At 45.8% G+C, this 23,384-nt stretch overlaps 1 protein-coding gene across 17 annotated transcripts in view; it reads left to right on the top strand.

Annotated features, from left to right (window-relative positions):
• The window catches only part of NF2 (NF2, moesin-ezrin-radixin like (MERLIN) tumor suppressor), a 102,270-nt gene that overhangs the window by 2,422 nt on the left and 76,464 nt on the right, over positions 1 to 23,384 (top strand). For all 17 annotated transcript variants that reach the window (XR_014559054.1, XR_014559055.1, XR_014559056.1 and 14 more), the window contains one exon: positions 20,783 to 20,908. Coding sequence is in view for 7 of the 17 variants with exons in the window: in XM_083717312.1 (XP_083573438.1) it covers positions 20,783 to 20,908 (126 nt within the window). In the remaining 10 variants the exon portion in view is untranslated. The remainder of the gene's footprint in view (positions 1 to 20,782; positions 20,909 to 23,384) is intronic.

Here is a 23,384-nt window from a genome sequence, read left to right as displayed (position 1 = left end):
ACTCACCTTTTCTGTAAACTGAAAAGCTCCAAACACTGTCACCCGTTCTCATAAGGGAGTTGCCCTGATACTCCATTGATGAAAATGTGCATAATGGAACCCTGATGACCCTCTCATTTTTTAAAAAAGGAAAAGCTATTCTGGAATGGGTGATTTTTCAGGAGAGAGAGCCAGCAGTGTTGGTTACCTGTTCTCTACCTGCACCTTCCCCACTCCTGATTCCGCCTCTTTCTTAGGCTTCAAGCATGTACAGTATTTGGAAGAAGTGAAATAGGTTAAAGATGGTTCAGGGTATAAGAATGAAGGTCTGCAAATTGGCCATTAATGATTTTCAGCAGAAAACCAGAAGGTTAATGGCTCAATTAGAAGTGGAACATTTCTCCCTGGAATAATTAGGAGAATAAAGAGTGCTCCCAAGTATATTTATGCACCATTTTCCTGATGGTATGAGCTGTTTGACAATGGAAGAGACTGCTTTAAAAGATAGTGGCTTCCCCTTCATTTGATGTGTTTAACCAGAGGCTGAACAGCTAGCAGAGTGCCTGCTTCTGGGGGGGGGGGGGTTGGACTAGATGACATTTTAGATTCTTTTTTCCCCCTGGTGGGTTTTGATTTATGGACATTCAAGGGCCAAGCGCTTTCTCCATCCTTCTGTCTTCATCTTTGCAGGATTGATTGTGATCTTGAGGGTTGATGGCATTAGTGAGAGATAACTGTAGGTGTGTCAATTATTACTGTGGTTGTTGTAATTTATCACCCACCCTTCACCCTAAGGTCCTAGGGTGGGTGACAACAACATAAAAGCCAGTGTTAGAAATGGCTTAGAACAACTTACAGTTGCCAGAAGGAAGGTGATTAAAATAGAACTAACAGGGTCTTTAAAATGTACACCCCAAGTGCCAAAAGCCAAGGTGAAGCAATGCGTCTTCAGCATTCACCAAAAACTGTATAATAAAGATGCCAGACACACTTCTGCACTGTGTAGCACACAAATGAATACGGAATCTAATCAAAGGAGTACAAGGTCCAATCTGTGTGGGCGTGACCCACTCCTGACTCGCATCCGTTGGTGATGAATAGGAAAAACAAGATCAGTGGTGTAACTGAAGCTGTAAAGCGAACATAGAAAGCTGCTTTATTCAGAGTCAGACCATTGATCCATCTAATGCAGTTTTATCTGCACTGACTGGCAGTGGCTCTCCAGGGTTTCAGCCAGGGATCTCTCCCAGCTCTGCCTGGAGATGCCAGGGATTGAATCAGGGATCTTCTGCAAGCAAAGCAGATGCTCTACCCCTGCTTCTCCTGTCATTGGAAGTTGTCATATACCAAGACAGACTATTGTTCCATCTAGCTCAGTGCTGTCCGCACTGACTGGTAGCTGCTCCCCAGAATATCTCTCAGCCATAAATGGAGATGCTGGGAATTGAACCCGGGGCCTTCTGCATGCAAGACAGGTGCTCTTCCCGAATTGCTTTCTGTCGCACGCTGGAGATTCGTTGGGTCTTGGGAGGCCAAATGCCAGTTTCAAGATCCTGCTTCTGAATTCCACTCCAGCTTCTTCCTACCGGAGCAGCTTTTGTCTGCAGGTTGTAGACCAGCAGAGGGAGTTTGTTACCAGGCTCTTCATTTCAGAAGCACTCTGGGGAGCCTTCAAGCTTCTTCTTTGATGCTGGCCCAGAGCATTGTAGGCGCAGTTTGAGATGGCTTTTTTGATACGCAGGGGCCTGTGTGCAGCAGTACATTGAAGGTCAGAGCTGCTTGGGCTGGCTGCTGCGTGGAGGTGCTCTTGCAGCTTATACCACATCTTGTGGGAAGGAACAGCCAGCAGGGGAGCTTTGTTCCCAAGCAGGACGAGGTACCGGCAGCAACAGCAGCAGCATTAGCGATAAGGTGACATGATAGAAGTTCACAAAATGATCCAGGGCACGGAGAGAATGGATAGAGAACAGTGTTTCTCCCTCTCACGTAACACTATAATTCACAGACATCCAATGAACCTGAATGTTGGAAGATTCAGATAAAAGAAAGGACTTGTTCACGCAGCGCAGAGTTGAAACTATGGAACTTGCTCCCACAGGTGGCAGTGACAGCCACCGACTTGGATGGCTTTAAAAGAGGATTGGATGAGTTTTTGGAAGAAAAGGCTATCAGTGGCTACTAGCTGTGATGACTATGTTCTGCCTCCGCGGTCGGAGGCAATAATGCTTCTGAATACCAGTTGCTGGAAACTGCAGGAGGGGAGAGGGTTCTTGTGCTCAGGTTGTGTTACCAGACTTCCCATTGGGATATGGTTGGCCACTGAGAGAAGAAGATGCCTTTGGCCTGATCCAGCAGGATCTTATGTCCTTTTGAAGGTTGTTTAGTCAAAATGATAGTGACCCTGACCATACGATCTTATGCAGGCTTACTAGGAAGTAAGCCCCCTTTGAATTTAGTGGTACCGAATTTCCAGATATGTCCAGGAATGCAGCTTGAATCATAGAAGTATCTTCCCTTGTCCGTGGGATAATTTAGACTTCCTTACTAACATAAAAAGTACACTACTTTTCTCGCCAAAACAAGAGCCCAAAACATAACATGATAAATACAAGACAGGCTATAAGCAGCCTTGTAAAGTACGCCACCTAATACCACACTTTTAAGAAATCTGTGTTTAGAGGCTGTGCTTTCCCAACCAAAGCACTCTACCCAAAAGCTTGCTTTGAAAATGGAATCACGTCTCAACCCCTTCTGTGGCGGTCCTGGTGAACAGCAGGCTTAAAACTCAAGGAAATGACATAGTTGTTATAATTATATCCATTACGTCTATTTTATATGGTAAGATGAAAGAGAATGCCATTATTTTCTGCAGTATAAATAAACAGGGATGGGGGATCTCAGGGGTGGGGGCCGAATGTGGCCCTTCAGTTCTCTTTCTGGCCCAGGGAACTCTTTCTAGGCTATACTCCTCTGAGGCTACACCCCTCCTCTGAGGCTACACAGCTTCCTTGAGTGTTTTTTTTTCCTAGCTGGGATGACCTTGAGCTCTGATTGTGCCTCTTGTTTGTGTGGACGGAGGAGTGTGCAAGTGTGTGTAGAAACTCGGCTGTTGCACAAAGCTGGAATTTACATTTTTTGCTCCACCCACTTTGCCTCTGGCCCCACCCACCAGTGACACGTGGTCCTTGGAAGGGTTGCCCCAAAGGGAATAATCCCTTGACCCGAAAGGAAAGGAACAGAAGGCTGAAGAAATCTGGAAGGCACAATCATTTGAGCTGTCAGAGTTCTGCCTCCTGTTTATTGCCTTTTAAAAGCAAATAATTTCAGGCTTTCCCCAGGACAGAGGGTCCCCCCCTCAAAGATCCACATCCATTTAGCTGTCCTTCTAAGTCTCTTCCAGCTCAGTGGTATCATGTTTGCCACGAAGTGACAAGTTCTGTCCGCGGGTGAGGGTGCTCAGTTCGGATTTGTGTAATGGTGTTTTGAAGAATTTCTTCTCTTCCTGTGATTTTTCCATTCTGAATTCTTACCCTGTGGAAGTGCCAACGCTGGTCCCAGCTGATTTCCTGACCTTAACACTCTTGACAGAGAGTGCTTTTGCAAGCCTTGAGTTAAAAGCGAGCTGGAAAGCTCTACAAGAAACCGTAATAGGGGACAGTTTTGAGCTGGCAAATACATCAGAGATTACCTTACAGCTTATTACTACTTCGGAAGCTGAAATGCAGCAATTGGTGAGCTTTCTTAGCTACCTAATTCCAGCATTTAGGTCTGAAATTGGTTAGCTTTCTTAACAATCAATAGATCACTGTTCATCAGAAATGTATTTATACTCATTCTACAAGGAAGGCTTGTAGCTCAGTGGTAGAGCATCTGCCTTGCATCCAGAAGGTCCCAGGTTCAATCCCAGGTGGGGCTGGGAAAGACTCTCTGCCTGAAATCCTGCATAGTTGCTGCCAGTCAGGGTTGACAATACTGAGCTAGATGGACCAATGGCTTGACTCACAATATGGCACCATCCTGTGTTCCTCAGCAACCTGAGATTGTTATTTGATGAACTGGAAGAATAAAGATACGATACCCTTTAATCAATGGATTGACAATATGACATTCCTTGCAACTTATGAACGGACTGCTTACAGGCACAAACGTTGTTTGGATAAGCATGATAACATCTGAAATTAGTTTATACAGAATGTAGTAGGTTATTAACATTTGCATAAGTATTAGGATAATAACACTATATCAGTTTATATAAGAATGTATAGGAATATCTTATCTTCTTCTTCTTCTTTGGCGATCACTCGTAGCTGAGTAAGATTGTCTTCCATAAACATGGTTTTAACAGTGAGTCTGTAAGTGACTTTGGAGGCCAATTCTGGATCCACACATCCTTCCATAGTGGGGAAATAGGTTTCCAGACAGGAGTTGATCATGGTGAGGGTTTGCCATGCGTGCCTTCCTCTTAGCGCGTTTATCCCTTTCGTCCTGAGTTCGAGTGACTTCAAAACCCATACACCTTTAGTAAAGGCAAGAGTATCTTATATTGCATTTGTGCATGTGTGTGAATTTCTTATATACCTCTTAGTCCCCCCCCCCCACTTTTCTTTATTTTTTCTGTCACTTAAAAAAACCCAACCAACCAACCAGCATCCTGTGTTCCTAACCTACACATTCCCTGTGGTTCTGGGACACTTTGGAGAAGGGCTGTAGCTCAGGGGTAGAGCACCTGCTTTGCATGCACAAGGTCCCTGGCAACTCCAGGTAGAGTTAGGAATGTCTCCTGCCTGAAGCCCTACAGAGTCACTGTCAATTTTTGTAGAGAACGCTGCACTAGGTGGATCCAATGGCCTGACTCAGTATAAGGGAGCTTCCTGTGTTCCTATGGATGATTTAGCACAGCAGTTAACCAAAGGTATTTGTCTTCGAGTGGTTTCCAGGTTTCAAGCGACCTCCATTGAAATCAGCCCGGAAGAGGAATAAAAGGGTGTGTTTTGTGAGAGCAAGCTTATTTGCTTCCTGATATCTTGTTTGCTGAACGCTCTTTGCAGGAGGTGACGTCATGTCAAACAAGTGCACTGACTTCAAAGTGCATTTCTATTGTCACTTTTCTTATTGCACAGGATTCCGTTCTTCTGGGGAAGCAGGCTAGTTGTGCAAGAGCTCCACAAATCCACTTGAATTTGCCCAACGTGAATTGGCTGGTAGGGGATTAAATCCTACCTGCACAATAGTAACAGTCTCAATGTGCCTTGAAAGTGTTCTGTGTTTAGGACCAGGAGAGAGAGAGCTGACTAAATGAGGGATTGCAAAAGGCGTTTCCAGTGCAAGCCCCAAAAGTTCACAGTGATCATCTTCTCATCTCTAGGCTTATATTGTAGAAGGTAGTGAGGATAGGTAACTTCTGTATTAAGGTTAAAAAAAGGTAAAGGACTCCTGGACGGTTAAGTCCAGTCAAAGGCGACTACGGGGTTGTGGCACTCATCCTGCTTTCAGGCCAAGGGAGCCGGTGTTTGTCCACAGACAGCTTTCCAGGTCGTGTGTCCAGCATGACTAAACCGCTTCTGGCACAACGGAACACCGTGATGGAAACCAGAGCGCACAGAAACACTGTTTACCTTCACACCGCAGTGGTACCTATTTATCTACTTGCACTGGCATGCTTTCGAACTGCTAGGTTGGCAGGCGCTGAGACAGGGCAACAGTATCTCACCCCACTGCGGGGATTTGAACCGCCGACCTTCTGATTGGCAAGCCCAAGAGGCTCAGTGGTTTAGACCACAGCCCACCCACGTCCCCTACTTCTGTATTGTCTGTTCAACAATGGTTGAAGGATTTGGGCAGGGAGCATGTGATTCCTTAACTGTGATTCCTGCATTGCAGGGGGTTATAATTTATTGTTGTTGTTATTAAATTTCTATACCGACCTTCATCGGAAGATCTCAGGGCAGTTCACAGCATAAAAATATGGAATAAAACCACAAAGTACGTAATAAAAACAAGAACAAACCAAACCAATAACCCCCGTCACACAGACTAAATGACCCTCTCAGTCCCTTCCAACTCTACAATTCTATAAATCTGCTGCAACACAGACAGACCGTCTTCATAATACAGTGGTACCTCGGGTTACAGATGCTTCAGGTTACAGACTCCACTAACCCAGAAATAGTACCTCAGGTTAAGAACTTTGCTTCAGGATGAGAACAGAAATTGAGCGGCGGCGGCGTGGCAGCGGCGGCGGTGGGAGGCCCCAGTAGCTAAAGTGGTACGTCAGCTTAAGAACAGTTCCAGGTTAAGAACAGACCTCCAGAACAAATTAAGTTCTTAACCCAAGGTACCACTGTAAAGCTGGTGCCACTAAGGGCTGTATGCTTGGGGAGAACATGCAGTAGGTACCTCTGGCCTGTGGGGCCAGCAGATGTCCTGATTTGACCTGCAAGGTCCTTTTTCTCAACTAGGTGTTCCCTAGGGTTGGTGTCAAAGAAAATCAGCCTTGCTTCCCAAGGCTGTGAGGTATTTGGAGCAGGGTCCCAAATGATGCTCAGAGCATGTGGGAAAAGGTCTCAAGCCATTCGTGGCTTTAAAGGTGGAGAAGAGCACCTTGGATTGAGCCTTGAAACTAGTTGGCAGCTCACGCAAATCACGTAGAGCCAGCAGCGCGATAAAATCAGATCACCCGGGCTCCCATCAGCATTCTGGCTGCATCATGGCTGGCAACGCATGGAAGTTTCCCAGAATTTTCCAAGGGCAGCCCCACATGGAGGTTAACATGAAATTGAGAGTCCTCAGTTGTACAAGTGAATCTAGAAGCATATCTCATTTTAGACCTGTGTCAGCAATGATGGTGCCTCCAGCTGCAACTGGGTAGTGTGTGTGTGTGTGTGTGTGTGTGTTTGCACAACGGATGGGGGGGGGGAGGCAGGTGTGTTTGTGTGTGTGCTGGGCTTACAATCTGCTTCCAATGCATAATCAGGGGTAAGCAAACTTTTTCAGCAGGGGGCCGGTCCACTGTCCTTCAGACCTTGTGGGGGGGCAGACTATATTTTGAAGAGAAAAAAATGAACAAATTCCTATGCCCCACAAAGAACCCAGAGATGAATTTTAAATAAAAGGACACATTCTACTCATTTAAAAACATGCTGATTCCCAGACCTTCCGCGGGCTGGATTTAGAAGGCCATTGGGCCGAATCCGGCCCCCAGGCCTTAGTTTGTCTACCCATGGCATAGATTGTTTTCTTTTTTTAAGGGGTGGGAGGGTTTTACTCTGTTCAGGGCAAACTTGGAAGGGTCATTTGCCAGTAGTATAGTTCCATTTATATTTCACATACCCCCTGTTTTGAAGAAGCTGCATTGGTTGCCCGTAACTTAACGATATGGTTAACTTCAAATACTGAAGAGGCAACCTTTTATCCTGCCCTTTGATGTTTGAGATGTACAGTGTTACCTCAGGTTACAGACGCTGCAGGTTACAGACGCTGCAGGTTACAGACTCCGCTAACCCAGAAATAGTACCTCGGGTTAAGAACTTTACCTCAGGATGAGAACAGGAATTGTGCTCCGGCGGTGCGGCAGCAGCGGAGGCCCCATTAGCTAAAGTGGTGCTTCAGGTTAAGAACAGTCTCAGGTTAAGAACTGACCTCCGGAATGAATTAAGTACTTAACCCGAGGTACCACTGTATATTTCTAGGGCCCCCTCTATTTCTGTCACTTGTTTTAAACTGTTTCGTATTTTAAATTTTTTTAACCCACCCTGGGACCTTGGGTGAAGAGAGGTCAATACATTAAAATAATAACAATGATCTTAAAAAACAGGAGGAGGAGTCTAGTTGCAGTGTGGATCAGTCCCAAGGGCAGCCCCTGGTCGAGCACATTGCAGTAATCTATGCTTGAGGCCACCAATGCTTTTTTCCTATAACAGCCTCTCCTTTCACTCCCATGAAACATCTTAACAGTGAAGCTCCATTGAAATCTGTAGTAATCTGATTTACCAACCTTTTGCGCGGGTTTGCGTCGCTTTGATTTCTAGATTTAATTTTTGTTGGGCGGCCTTAATTTGAAGTTAACTGCTTTTAAAAACCATATCTGTTTTAAATGTTTGCTTTCTGTCTATTGTAAGCCACATTGCGGGCCTTCACGGTGAAAAACTAGCCTTAAGAAAAAAGAGAGAAAAAGGTAATTATTAGTTGAACAGACCCCAGTTTCTGGTGTGGATCAGAGCCAGGGATTAGACTTTCCCCTCTTTTACAGTCACAATAAATTTCTTCCGGCTGAATTAAAAAAAGAATAAGTAGGCTATAGATATCAACAGATCCCGTCTGTTTGTTTATTGAAAAGTCAGAAGCTGTCAAGATGTTTTAACCCAGTTCAATCATCATTGGAAAAACAGCTGGCGATCTGGCAAGGCTCTCATGTTGCCTGTTTAAGTTGTGATGTTGGATAAATACCCAGGGTTAAAAATAGCTGTCTTCTCTCCTCCTGGACACTTTCCTTAGTATGACCTCCCTTTCCATGCTGCTGCTACCAGGATCTGGCCCTCTACTGTCTTGCCCTTAATCTGTCTGTCTGCGCCTTGCTTTTGCTCCGACAGAGAGGGCCAGTCAAGTGCGCTTCTGTAGCTGTACCTTGCCATGTCTGCTGTCTCCTTAGAGGTTGCACAGAAATAGCTTTTAATTAAAAAGTCGTTATCAAGTTGTCGTGCAGCATAAGTAAATAAAAATAGCTTTTTTTACGGCGTCTGCTTGCAGCATAGTTAAGTGGCTCTTTAAGGGGTTGTGGGTTTTTTGTGACATCTGTTTGTTGAAGAGGGAAATGAGAGGAGCTCTCCTGATTTTCAAGCTCTCAGTGTCTCTGAAATATTATGGGTTTTCTCCTGTGGCTGCTGACCTAGCTCCTGCTGCTGATGTGTGATACCATTATTGGGGACTTGGCATACCCCATTATTTAGCTGTTGCTTCGGATGCCAATGTCTTGGAAGATGTCTTGTAAAATGCTCCAGTATCTTTTCTAAACCCTTTTCATTGCAAAATGAGTAATTCTAGAGATATCACGGGCAGCCACAGCTGGGCACAGGATGACGACAACGTAAGAGCATCAGAAGACCTGCTGGATCAGGCCAGTGGCCCATCTAGTCCAGCACCCTGTTCTCATAGTGGCTGACCAGGTGTCTGTGTGAAACCCGTAAGCAGGATCTAAGCACATGGGTGCTCCCCCCGTCCTATAGTTTCCAGAAACTGGGACTCAGAAGTAGTTCTCCTTCTGTGGAGGCAAAGTGTAGCCCTTGTGGCTAGTAGCCATTGGTAGCCACCTCCTCCATGAAGTTGTCCTGTCCTCTTTTGAAGCCATTCAAGTGGGTGGCCATAACTGCTTCCTATGGGAGGGAGTTCCACCGTTTCCCTGTGTGCTGCGTGAAGAAGGGCTGTCTTTATCTGTCCCGAATCTCCCAAAATTCAGCTTCATTGGATGCCCACAAATTCTAGTGTTATGAGAGAGACTGTGGTCTAAACCACTGAGCCTCTTGGGCTTCCCGATCAGAAGGTTGGCGGTTTGAATCCCCGCGACAGAGTGAGCTCCCATTGCTCTGTCTCAGCTCCTGCCAACCTAGCAGTTCAAAAGCACACCGGTGCAAGTAGATAAATAGGTACTATTGTTGCGGGAAGGTAAATGGCATTTCCGTGAGCTCTGGTTTCTGTCACGGTGTCCCGTTGCGCCAGAAGCTGTTGGCCACATGACCCAGAAAGCTGTGGACAAATGCTGACTCCCTTTGCCTGAAAGCGAGATGAGCGCCGCAACCCCATAGTCGCCTTTGACTGGACTTCACCATCCAGGGGTCTTTTACCTTTATCTTTTACAAGAGAGAGAACTTTCCTCTATCCCACTTTCTCTGTGCCGTGTGTAATTTTATACACTTCTAAAGCAATGGTGATAAACGAAGTAAATAGAGTTGCCCCCTCTTTTTTCAGAAGAAATTTGAGATGTGTTTTGCTCCCTCTAAAGGCCTGGCTGGTTACCATATTTGAAGGGAGGTTGGTTCTTTTCCACGTGGTAAAGATTGGATAGAGGCTCTTGCAGGAGATGGGAGAATTACCTTTCTCTGAACCTTTATCTTGGCTGGCTTGTTTTAGTTACCTGGGAGTGTTCGTTCTGCCAGCACCTTTCTGCCATGTGCCTGCTTTCACTATACTGTTTGCGGCTGGATGGTTATCTCCTTGGCCCTTTCCAGTTCTGTGAATCAAGGATTCTGACAACTCTGAAGTCGAAACAATGAAATTTGTGGCACTGAAAGTGAATGTGCGACCATGCATTGTATTTCTCTTACCTCTTACAATTTGTTTATTTAAGAACTTGTCAAATGTACACAAACCTTTTAGAAGATGATTGCTAATTAAATAGAAAGAAGCTGTACCAACTCTAAGCAGAACCAAAGACAAGAAACTTGGAGGGCAAGATATCTGCAAATCTCAATACAATGAGAATCCAAGGCTTGCATTTAGTAATAAATCATATTTTTAATGCAATCTACGAAATGTTGCTGCCGTATAAAAAATTATCCCCTTTCTGTCCTGTTTCCATAAGCTTTACCATCGTTGCATCCTGTGTTTTGTCTCTGTTCTTGGGGTTGTTGGTCTTGTATGTACTCTCCAATATTTAGCGTACAATATTCTCCCCCCACACCTTTATTGAAAGTTCGAAAAGTACATAATTATATGTGCAGTAAACATGGTGAGATGTAAATAAAAGAAAGAAAAAGAGAAACAGCACCCATGTAGAAGGGAAAATAAAGGGGGGAGGGGGGGAAACCCAAAACTAAATACTTTACAAAGTTGTTGTTGTACTTCACCTATTACAGTATTTGTAAGAAAAGATTCCAAATATCATGGAATTTGTCCATGGCAAGTCTGCGTTTATATGCAAGTTGTTCATATGTTGCGAGTTTGTATAAGTCTTCAATCCAATCATAGAAGGAAGCCACATTTTTATTTTCCCAATCCATCAGTATCAGTCTTTTAGCTGTGATAAGAGCACAAAGAGTCCATTCATATTATCCTTTTGTAAGGTTCCATGTCCTGGGTATATAATTCAAAAGGATATTTTGCTCTGTAAATGTAAGGTTGTTCTGTACAGTTCTGATGATAGTTTCAGTTACCTTCTGCCAAAAATCTTTCAATATAGGACGATGAAAAAAACATATGTTTTAGAGAAGCATTATCCCTATTGCATCTCCAACAGTTAGATACCTTAGATAGCCCTTTTTTGAACAAACGTAATGGGGTCCATTATATCCTAAATATTATTTTTTTATTGCATGAGCCTCAATTTAAGGTCCAGAGACATCCTTGTTATAGTAGTTAAAATATTCTTGCTGTAACAAGTAAGAAACACAGTGCAATAAACAGCGCTTTTCTTTTTGTGCATTTTACAAAATTACATTATTTATCTCTGTGAGTGCCTCTGTCGCTCTGCTGTCTTTGCTGAGATCTATTTTATAAATAATTTTTATTAATTTTCCAACATACATTTATAATATCCAATCTAAATTTATCACATATTTTCTCTTTTGAACTTCCTTCAGCCTCTCTAACAATCATCCATTATTCAATTTTTCAGTTACACATTTTCTAATTTTTATATTGCAATTTACATACCTTCACCCTCTTATTTTTCTTCAACACAATATTCCTCCATCATTCACAGAGCTTCTTGAAATCCCACTAGCGTAGTTTGCTCATCACATATACATTTCAAATAATCTGAAAATCTTCGATGAACTTTTGGTCTCGTAGATATCTGATCTTGAACTAGATATCTTATCTAGTTCTGCATAGTCCATCAGTTTCATTCTCCATTCTTCTAACGTCGGTAGTTGTTCCTGTTTCCATTTTTGGGCCAGTAATATTCTCGCTGCAGTTACTGCGTATTGGAAAAGTTTACAGTCCTTTCTATTTATCTCATTTCCTCCAATTCCTAAAACAAAAGCCTCTGGTTTCATAACAAATGTATATTTCAACATCTTTTTCAATTCGTTATATATCAGTTCCCAGAAACCCTTCACCTTCTTGCAATCCCACCACATATGGTAAAATGTTCCCTCTTTTTCTTTACATTTCCAACACTTATTACATGTTTTATACATTTTTGCCAATTTTACGGGTGGTCTTTGCTGAGATCTGGAGGTGGTGGTGGGGTCTCAGCTCTCTGGCTCTCCTGTTTGCAATGATGGTTTGATGAAGGGTGCATTTGTGGAGTCTAGAGTTGGATGATTCAGAACAGGCAAAAGGGAGAACTTATTCGTGCAGCAGAGTGAAACTATGGAATTTGCTCCCACAAGACACAGTGATGGTCACCGACTTGGATGGGTTCCAAAGAGGATTAGACAAATACATGGATAAGGACAGGGGGAACTCACAGGAACTCAGTTCCGGCATCTTTCAGGTGGGCATCCTTGCCATTCTAAGAGAACGAGGGAGGTGTTCATGGTGAGTTCCGACACCTCTTTTTCTAGAAAAGTAGCAAAGGGCTGGGGGAAACCATAAGGTTATCAATGACCACCAGCCGTGATGTCTATGTTCTTCCTCCACCTTCGGAGACAATACAGTCGTACCTTGGAAGTTGAACGGAATCCGTTCCAGAAGTCCATTCGACTTCCAAAAAGTTCAGAAACCAAAGCGTGGCTTCCAATTGGCTGCAGGAACTTCCTACAGCCAATCGGAAGCCCCATTGGACATTCAGGTTCCAAGGAATGTTTGCAAACCGGATCACTCATTTCTGGGTTTGCGGCATTTGGAAGCCAAAACGTCTGAGTACCAAGGCGTTTGGGATCCAAGGTGCGACTGTAGTACAGTGGTACCTCGGGTTGAGAACTTAATTCGTTCTGGAGGTCCATTCTTAACCTGAAACTGTTCTTAACCTGAGGTACCACTTTAGCTAATGGGGCCTCCCGCTGCTGCTGCACAATTTCTGTTCTCATCCTGAAGCAAAGTTCTTAACCCAAGGCACTATTTCTGGGTTAGTGGAGCCTGTAACCTGAAGCATCTGTAACCCGAGGCACCACAGAACACCTCTATACACTAGTTGCTGGCATTGCAAATGGGGAGAGAGTGCTTTTGTGCTCAGGTCCTGCTCGCAGGCTTGCAATAAGCATCTTGTTGGCCACTGCGAGAACAGGGTGCCGTCCCAGAAGGGCCTTTGGCAAATCCAATAGGGCTCTTCTGAAGTTTTCCCATGACCCCTGGTTCTTCCAAATAATTTGGAGTCACATCCATGCTGGATCCCTCTCTGCAGCCTTGGCTCGTTGTGCCGTCCTGACTTCATCTCTATCCACAAGTGGGCTCCTCTCTCCTAACATTTGCCATAACTTCGTAGTGGGCCGTAATTGCCTGAGGAGCGGCGGTGCTGTGCTTGTAGCAAGGACACTGTCCCCATATTAAATTGCATTATCGGAGTGACGCTTTGGCTGCCTGCCAGGTGCAAATGACTCCTGTTGCAGGTTAATAAATAATGTACACCCTGTTAATAGATTTCCGCTCCCCCTTCCCCAAACTCTTGACATCTTGGCTGGAGAACAAGAAGAGGCCCCCCTTCTCCCATCGTCGACTGGTTGCTGAGTTTTAAGTGCTTACTCCTGTTTACTTTTAGAAAAACGACAACCAGGAGATGCTGATGAATTGCAGGCGCTCTGCACTTAGTTGAGATCATAAATCCCAGCCCTGCAAAATAACCGGCTTGGGGCACTTAGCCCTCTTTATAACCGGAGTTTATCCACGTATTCCGGCAAGACTTGCAAATATATCTAACAAACCATGTTAAGATAAAGCTAATGGAATATGACAGGACCACCTAGGAGAGAGCATTCATTCTCAAGCTGCTGGCTCAATTTGGGGTGTCTCGAGGCGGAGGGAGAGAGAGTGGGGGCCCCTCCCCGCCAAGCCCCATTACCCCCAGACAGGAGCCGGGCCATTGCAGCCCTTGCTTTTTATAAATTATGGCTCTGCCTCTAATGCAGTTTTTATTTTGGGGATATAGCTTTATTATATCATTCTGGCCACCACTCCGGATGATGGTGGGGGAAGAGCTGTGATGAGGAGCCTTGCTTTTCTTTCAGTTGGTGGTGACCTTCATCAGATGCGTGTGCTAAATCTCACAGCCGCGGTGAGCAAGAATAGTGGAGTGGATTGTCAGGAGTACACGAAGCTGCTTTATACTGAGTCAGGCCATCGGTCCATCTGGATTAGCCTTGTCTACACTGACTGGCAGCAGCTCCCCGGGCAGAGGTCTTTCCCAGCCTTACCTGGAGATGCCGTCGGGAATTGAACCTGGAACGTTCTGCATGCAAAGCCACTGAGCTACCAGTGTTAGAAACTCAGATATATAAGCTAGGCTGTAAACCAGGCTTACAGTTGCCAAAACAGAATGGCTCATTGCCATTTTGGGGCCACACAGCTTGGAATTTTTATTTTTCGGTATGACTTTTCGGTTCCTGAAATTCATTCTTATTGGGCAGATATAATATAACAGAACCATACAGGATGTGTTGCTGGTGTGTGAAAACTATCAAGATCCAAGGATCCCCATGCAAGCACCTCCAGATGGTATAGGCATCAGGTGCCATCCTGGTGCCCGGGCATCTTCACTTGATCACAAGTGGTCGATAGGCAGGTGCCAAATTTTGAACAATCACTACCATCCTTCCCATAAAATAAAGATTCTAGTCCTTATGGGTTTAAACTGAGTTATATAGGAAGCTGCTTTATACTGAATCAGATCATTGGTCCATGTAGTTCCATATGGTCTACACTGACTGGCAGCGGCTCCCCAGGATTTCAGGCAGGGGTATCTACTGGAGATAACAGGGGTTGAGCTTGGAACCTTCTCCACCCACAGCAAGTGCTCTGCCACTGAGCTACAGCCCTTCCTGGTTTCCAAATGTTGATCGGAGGGTGCCAAGTCTGCTTTGACTTAGGGAGCACAAGGAACAGGAATGGATTGAAACAAAACCCCACACAGGACTTAAGGGCATGATGGTAAAAAGGGCTGTATTTTGATTGCTGTGAATGTCCAGCTAGAGTGTTTGCTGTGGGTTTCCAGGTACTGACATGATCACTGCCTATACTGTGTGCTCAAATGGCACCCCAAAAAAGTTTTGGGTCACGTCCACACCGTTGCTTTAATGCACATGGTTTCCCTCAAAGAATTCTAGGCTGTAGAATTCCTAGAGCTAAAATTCTCAGCAACCCTTAGCAAACTACAGTGCCCAGAATTCTTTGGGGGAAATGATGCGCTTTGCGTGTGCTTTAAAGGTACAGTGCGTACACAGCTTGAATGTAGACGTAAAAGTGATCAGAATAAACACCTGAGGCTGCTCAAACGCCACACAACACACGGTTTCTTCCAAATAATCCTAGTAAACTGTAGTTTACCATTGCAGAGCTACAATTCCCAGCACCCTTAGCAGATGACAGTTTCCAAGATACTTTGGGGAAAGGCCACATGCTTCAAATGTACAGTTCAGCTTCTCCGAATTGGTTTTTAGCATCCAAGCGAAGGAATCCTACCATATGGAATAAGCAAAGGAGTGCCAGTAAAGTTTGATCTTAGTTAAGCTAATTGCGGAAAGACGCCGAATGCAGATTGGTTGTTGAGTCAGTTGCTATGCGCAGGTCCATCTTGGAGTCTATGGCTCTCCCAGCAGCCGTTAAGTTGGTGTTACAGCACTTGTGAGTCAAGGCATAAAAACCTAATAGCACCAGCAGCCATCAAAGTGCCTGTTTATGTGTGCGGGGCCAAACTGCCACTGCGGGGCAGAGTAGGGCGGAAGGCTCATTGCCATAAAATGTCGGCGATCAATATCTTAAAACCACACTTAGAAATCATCCGAATCTCCCTCTCTCTCTCTGTCTCTCTCTCTCTCTTCCCGCTCCCACATCCTTGTCCTATGCGCTAAACGCGATGCCTGAAAATGGTCCAAGAACTTCCCTGTTGGCTTTGTGCGGACTTACATAACACCCCACATCATTTGCAGTCTGCAGACCGGCTGCTGCTTCCGGGAGGGAGGGCTTCTGCATCGTTTGTAGTCTAAAGCGCGGCTGGAGTTTGAAAACACCAATTCCACATGGTGCAGACCCTGCATCTGTGGATGAAAGCCTCTTTTCCTTGGCAAGGCTTCTGCAGGAGCCCTGCATTTGCAAGCCCCTCCTTTCGCCACCACTTTCCACTCCAGTGAATGGACGGGTCGCTTCGCCACGTGGACTCCATGGCTCTCATTTCACCGTTCTGTCTTGGCAACATCCATTTGTAAATCCAGTTATTCTGTTTGCTTGTCTTTGTGTTGCATTTCTCCTCTTCACCTCCAACTGCATTTCTCTCCTGATGCTTGTTTGTGGATGCTCCACTGTCAGAGGCAGCAATGATTCTGTTCGTTGTTGGAGACCATAGAAGGTGCTCTTGTGCTCCGGTCCTGCTTACCTTTTTCTCCCACAGGCTTCTGGCTGGCCGCTGTGAGAACAGGATGCTAGGCAGGGTGAGCCATTGGCCTCATCCACCAGGACTCTTATGATACTCTCATATTTTGGAGCTCAAGGCTATTGGTGACCCCAAATGCCAGCAAACCCAGGAGCGAAGGAAGGCTAACCAGCACCCGGTGTGGGCTGTCAGGGGGCAGGGCAAACCGCCCGGCGGTGCATGCGCTCCTGCGTACTGCGCATGCACGTGCACAGTATGTAGCGGTGCCGCACATGCGCTGTGCAACAGTTTACTGATGGCGCCGCTCAAGCGTCATATGGATGGCAGTGGGATCCCTCCACCACCGCTGCAGCCACGAGTGGCGGATCCTAGGCACGTGGCTGTGGCGGCGCGATGGTGGCGGTGGCGAGCCCCCTGCAGGATGCCTTGCCACCCCCTCAGAGATGGCACCTGGAGCAGACCGCCCCCCGCCTCCCTTCCTCCGCCACTGAGCAAACCAACATGTCCACAAGCCATTATTCATTCTCCCCTCCCCTTGGCGTCATAGGCAGTGCTGACCCACACGGTGGCTGCTCCGCAGGGCTGGTATGCCCATCCCTCAGCCTTAATTTGTCCAGTTTTGTTTCTCTTGTAATCACTAAGTGAAGCTAAACACTTTGAAATGGCCAAGCTCGACTCATCCTGTGCTTGCAGCTGGCATCCGTTCATTGTTGGTAATGAACAACCTCTCCACCCCAAACGTATGAAATGGAATGTTTTCCACCAGAAAATAAGGCACTGGGGGGAAAAACATTCACATCAGTGGTACCGGAAAGAATTTTGGCGCCGTGGGTGGGGGGTGTAAGGCAAAAGGAATTGGGATTAAAACCTCTTTTTGATGCAGTGGGGAGCAGTAGCCACAAGTGGGCAGTGTGCAATAACAGCTGGAGAAGGGAGAGCAGCTGGAGCAGAGCTGTTGTGCCATGTGTGAGGATTAATATTGAATGCTATGCCGGTGATCCTAAGACTTGAGAGATACTGACAAGGTGGGAGGGAGGCCCCCCTGCCTTAATGCTTCAGAAGAGCAGCCATATGTCTCTCCCTGCAATTTTATCGATTCCCAGAGGTAGAAAAGCACCAGAATCTCGCTCGCTTTATTTCCTACTGGTGTACCATTTTTTTTAACAAGCCAAAGCTTTCTTTTTGTACTGTTGATATGCAGCCATTTGAAAGACCACATCTTCTTTGACTGCTTCAATTTCCATTACTCCAGGTGAATTTCTCTGCTCCCTACTAACCCGAAGTGAGCGTGTGGGTTTGCTTTATTGCAATTCCTCCCCTTGTTAACCCAGCAGCTGGAGCTGCTGCTGTTGAGACTTTTCTTTCGGGGACCCTGCAGCCTTTTCCTTGAAAGGCTTTTTTCTGACGAGGGCTACACTCGCTTGGCACTGACCTGTTGTGGGGGCCGAGGGCACTTCTTCATACAGAGCATGGTTAAAGTATGGAACGTGCTGCCGCAGGAGGCGGTGATGACTGCCTGCCGACTAAGATGGCTTTAAAAGAGAATTAGACAAATTCATGACAAATTCATCAGCTTGGCCTCCACAGTTGGAGGCAGCAATGCTTCTGAATACTAGTTGCTGGAAACCTCGGGAGGGGAGAGGGCTCTTGTGCTGGAATCCTGCTTTTGGGCTTCCCATTGGGGCATCTAGTTGGCCAATGCGAGAGCAGGATGCTGGACCAGATGGGCCACAGGCCTGATCAAGAAGGGCTCTTTTTAGGACTCCATTGGCGGATGTTGAGGCATCTGATTTCTGGCCCTTGACATCCTTCTCCCTCCCTCCTCACCCAGTAGACTGATGAGGAAGAGATGGAAGACTCTTTCCAGACATCTCAAGGAAGTGCTTGTGAAATTAGGCCAAGGGGTGCATGTGGTCTTAGGTCTGTAGCTCATCCCCTAACTGCTGTAAGGGTAGCCTGGGTATGGGAGGCTGAACTCAGTGCTGCCTAGATGTATGTCAGTATAATACAGTCGTACCTTGGAAGTCGAACGGAATCTGTTCCGGAAGTCCGCTCGACTTCCGAAACATTCGGAAACCAAAGCGTGGCTTCTGATTGGCTGCAGGAAGCTCCTTCAGCCAATCAGAAGCGGTGGAAGCCCCATCAGACTTTCGGCTTCCAAAAAAATATTCGAAAACTGGAGCACTCAGTTTTTGTTTTCGATCGTTCGGGAGCCAGAACGTTCGATTCCCAAGGCGTTCAGGAGCCGAGGTATGACTGTAATAGGTTTTCGAGGAAGTCCGTATCTTCCCTTCATAAGAATATAAGAAGAGCCCTGCTGGGTCAAGCCAAAGGCCTGGCCTGTGCAGCATCTTCCTCTCCCAAACCAGATCGCCTTTGGCCAACCAGATGTCCAGATGGGAAGCCCACAAATAGGCCCTGAACACAACAGCTCTTCCTCCCCATTTGTGATTCTCAGCAACTGATATTCAGAGGGATGCTACCACTGACAGCGGAGGGAGACCATAACATAGAGCCAGGGTGGTGTAGTGGTTAGACTGTTGGACTAGGACCTGGGAGACCAGGGTTCAAGTCCTCAGTCGGCCATGAAGCTCACTGGGTGATGTAGCTCACTCTCAGCCTAAACTAGCTCAGAGGGCTGTTGTGGGGATTAAATGAGGATGGGTGGGTGGGGAAACCATATATGACACTTTGAGCTCCCTGGAGTTGGGATATAAATTCAATAAAATACGTTGAGCCCTACTGGATCAAACATGGGGCATCTCTTCCAGATATCCTGGACCCAATCATACATAACAAAACCAGTCCCTGCATATAAAAGTCATCTGTCTCTGCTCCTTTCTAATACTTCCCTTTTTTTACCTGCTTTCCCATAACCGCAGCATTAAAAAGCCCATGCTTTAATGCCTCCTCTCCAAGTGCTTAATTGAAGAATAATACATATATGGGAAGGGAATGCAATTGCCACTCTAAAGAGAGAGTGAAAGCTTAATCCTCGGGGTAACTGCCTGATCAGGTTGCTTTAGCTGTCTCCATATTTCTGTGAGCATTGCTCTGCTTACATAACCCATCTCCTTCTCCCTTGCTGCCCTGCATGCTCAAAATGTCTTCCCAAACACCTACAATGTGCCACTTCCATTCAGTGGAAGATGTGCAAAGTTAACTCGGTAGAAAGCACACAGGGATCCCAACGAGTATATATATCCTTATGAAATGGGATGCATGATTTAGAGCCTTAAATCTAAATTTGCTGCTGCAACAGTGCACGGAGACTAACCAATTGCTACCCTGCAGAAGAGCAACTAAATTTTGAGATGTGTACGCCACTGGTTATTCTTTTATCCCCCCCCCCCCCCCGTTTTTGAGTGAAGCATTCAGTTTGTTAGTGAATTCCATAGTTGTTGCGGTTCTTACTGAATTTTTTACTAGCGTGTCCCAGACTGGGTTACAACAATTTAAAGTACAGAATTGAAAACGGTCAGAACCAATTAGTCAGAGGGATAGGCTAGGCTCTGGAAACACACATCTCAGGGGTCAAAGGCTGGGGTAAAGAGGGGCATCTTCAGTATTTGCTGAAAGTTGTATAGGGAAGTTTCTAGATGCCCCTCTGTTGGTAGTTCTACAACTTAGGGGTTGCCACAGAGAAGGCCCTGCTCCCCCTGAACTCCTGAGGGTTGCATAAGTACATAAGAAGAGGCTGCTGGATCAGGGCAATAGCCTATCAAGTCCAGCATCCACAGTGGCCACCGAGATTCCTCTTCCGGGGAACCCTCAAGGAGGACCCGAGGCCAAGAGCCCTCTCCCCTCCGGTGGTTTCCAGCAATTGAAAAGCATTGCTTCCTCCTCCAACCATGGAGACAGAGCATAGTCATCACTGCTAGGAGCCATTGATTGCCTTCTCCATGGATTTGCAGTTGTTCTGCTCCTTGTTGCAGCTGTCCTGTGGAGCAATGTTGGAGTCACCCAAGAGATTGTCAGCTGCAACGTCCTTGATGGCAGGAGCATTTGGCCACCAGACAGGAACCCAGTTGGAAACCCCTAAATCGGAGATGGGGAACCTGCAGCCTTCCAGATGTTGTTTGATCCCCAGCTCCCATAATCTCTTATTGTTGGCCGTGCTGCCTGGGGCTGGTGGGTGTTAGTTTCCACAACAACTGGAGGGCTCACAGGTCCCTGCTTTAAATGTTACAGAACAAGCAAGCCCTGTGTTGCTTTTGTTCTTCTCCCATGGAGGTCTTATTTCTGCTTTTTCCATCTGGTGGCAGCGATGGACACGACCACACATCGTCCAAAGCAAACTTGTGTCTGGGAGCAGGAGGCTGTAACTTTTGTTTCCCTTTTCCGCAGGTCAAGTGGAAAGGAAAGGACCTGTTTGACCTGGTGTGCAGGACACTGGGACTCCGTGAAACGTGGTTCTTTGGGCTGCAATACATGATCAAAGACACAATGGCGTGGCTCAAGATGGATAAGAAGGTAAGGACAGAACGTTCTTGTGGACATTTTACGGAGCTGAATGTTGGAAGGTTCAGGGCAGAGAAAAGGAAGGAATTCTTCCTGCAACGCACAGTTAAACTAGGGAACTCGCTGCTACAGGGAGCAGTGATGGCCACCAACTTGGATGGCTTCAAAAGAGGATTAGACCGATTCATGGAGGAGAAGACTATCAATGGCTACTTGCCAGGATGGCTGTGTTCTGCGTCTACAGATGCAGAGGCAACAGTGATTCTGAATATAGGAAGGGAGAGTTCTCTTGTGCTCAGGTCCTGCTTGTAGGTTTCCTATGGGTATCTGGTTGGCCGCTGTGAGAACAAGATGCTTGACTAGATAGCTGTTGGCCTGATCCAGCAGGCTCTTCTTACGTTCTCATGGATTCCATGGGGACCAGCTTCTTAGTAAACTAGCCGTAAGATTACTGCCTCCGATTCCTAGGTAGCAAGTGGTTGCGAGTTCATTCCTGTAGCTCAGCTGTAACTTTCGCACAGTAAGCCTGAGTGTTAACTATAAGTCAAGGCTAGCATATCTGAGCTGCATGTAGTACTGGCAAATTCTCACTGGGGAAGCTTGCTTCGAGATGGCTTTCCTCTCCTTAATCTGTTCCCAGGCAGTTGAAGTTGGATGACATTTCGGGACCAGACGTATGTTGTGCATTAAGGGTGTTTACTCAGCGCACCGTTCCCTCTAGCTGGATGTGTTTGCCTTGACTGATGGGACTTTGCACTGTCTGCTACAAAATCTGTCGAAGGCAGGACTTCCGGGTCGGCGCCATCGCCGAATGGCGGACTCCCTCCGAGCTCCGGAGGGAGCCTGCTTGGCAGGGGCTGGGTCCTACCGCACCGGCGATGCGGGGACCCTTAAAAACCACGGCCAGAGGAGGCCGTGGACATGGAGACTCGGCTGGCACCGTTAGCGCCCTCCCGACTCGTGAAGGAGCCTTTTTAAAGGCTACAGATCGGGTGCCGGGGAGAAGCGTGGTGCTTTGAGTTCTCTGCTATCCCTGCCGAGCGCAGCCGCATGCCATCCGGCGGAGAGCGCTGACTTCTTCTATTGAAAATTTGGATTTAAAGAAGAACCCGTGAGTAATTGGAATATGGACTAAAAAAAAAAGGGATAAATTTTTAAAATTTGGAGCGAACGGGGGAGGCGGAAAAAAGGAAGTCAGCCCACCCCTAAATTGTAGAAGAGCCAAAACAAAGGACTGGACAACTAAGATCGAGTGTAACCTTATTTCGCCGAATTAGCAACTTCGCGAGGGAAAATTATAAGATTGAGCTGGAGGAGAAAAGTGGAATTGTTTTAAAAAAAGTAACCCCCCCCCCCCGGAATCCCTGGAGCGATTCGTGAAACTGCCTGGAGAAGAGCAATGGAAGTTTTGACAGCTGTCAAAGAGCTGTCAAAAAGGAAGATTAAATTAGAGACTTTGTTATGAGGACTTTGCCGGTTATATTTGTTATAAATTGAACATAAACTGTTTCAAATATGGACTAACAAGCTACTTGGACTGGTGGATGTGATTCTGGAAGGGAACTTTGCTACTGTAATCCATCCAGAGGAGCTGAGGGATATTGCATGTGTTTTTGACAGGAAACTTGAACAGTTGAATGGAACTTTTAATCTCCTGGGAAACTGCAGGAATGGAACATTATTTTGTCTACAGAGGTCTATACACTACAGGAAACAATGGAACTATTTGTTGGAAAATGAAAGGAACATGATGCAATGCTTTGCTCTTGAATAACAAGCCTCTGCAGAGACACTAGAAACTTTTGGAAAAAGAACATTTCTGTGGGAGAACAGAGAAACAAAAAGGAGGAGAATGATTGACAAGAACAAGGAAACAACAAGAACTGGACAGAACTGGGGAACATTTGGGATATCCAGGTTTGACAAGCTTATGGAAATAAAATTGGAGTTTTTACTCCTGGATATAAAAACCTGGATAGAAGAAATGGGCCCCTTTTTTGATAGACTCCTTCTATGATTGGACACTCGTAATTAAAGACTGGCAAAGAACCTGAGGGACATAGTGTAATGTGGGAACTCCAGGAAGATATTAGAAGTAGAGGGATAGGTGAAACGCAAAGGGGAAAGAGGGGAGGGAAAGTTGGAATCCAAAGGTTGTAAAATCACTACTCATATTTATTTTATTTCCATCTGTACTATGTTTGAAAGGGGGGAACTCGTGGAAGGGAATAGATCGATCTTAGGGGATGGGAATTTGGATAAATTGGTTTACTGATGATGAGTGTAATTTGGGGATAAGAACTTGTTGAATTTAATTGCTTATTTGGAAGATTTGGAACACAAGAGGGGGTAGGGAGGGGAAGTCCTGGTTATTGGCAAAAAGTTTATAAATTGGATTTAATTTGTCTTAATTTGTTTTAATTTGGAAAACCTTAATAAAAATTATTTAAAAAAAAACAACAACAAAATCTGTCGAAGGCAGCGGTGT

Source organism: Podarcis gaigeae (genome assembly GCF_964106915.1).
Source record: "Podarcis gaigeae genome assembly, chromosome: 16".
Classification (NCBI taxonomy): domain Eukaryota; kingdom Metazoa; phylum Chordata; class Lepidosauria; order Squamata; family Lacertidae; genus Podarcis; species Podarcis gaigeae.
Note: the sequence above shows the minus strand (reverse complement) of the source record. Positions and strands in the feature narration are given on the sequence as shown.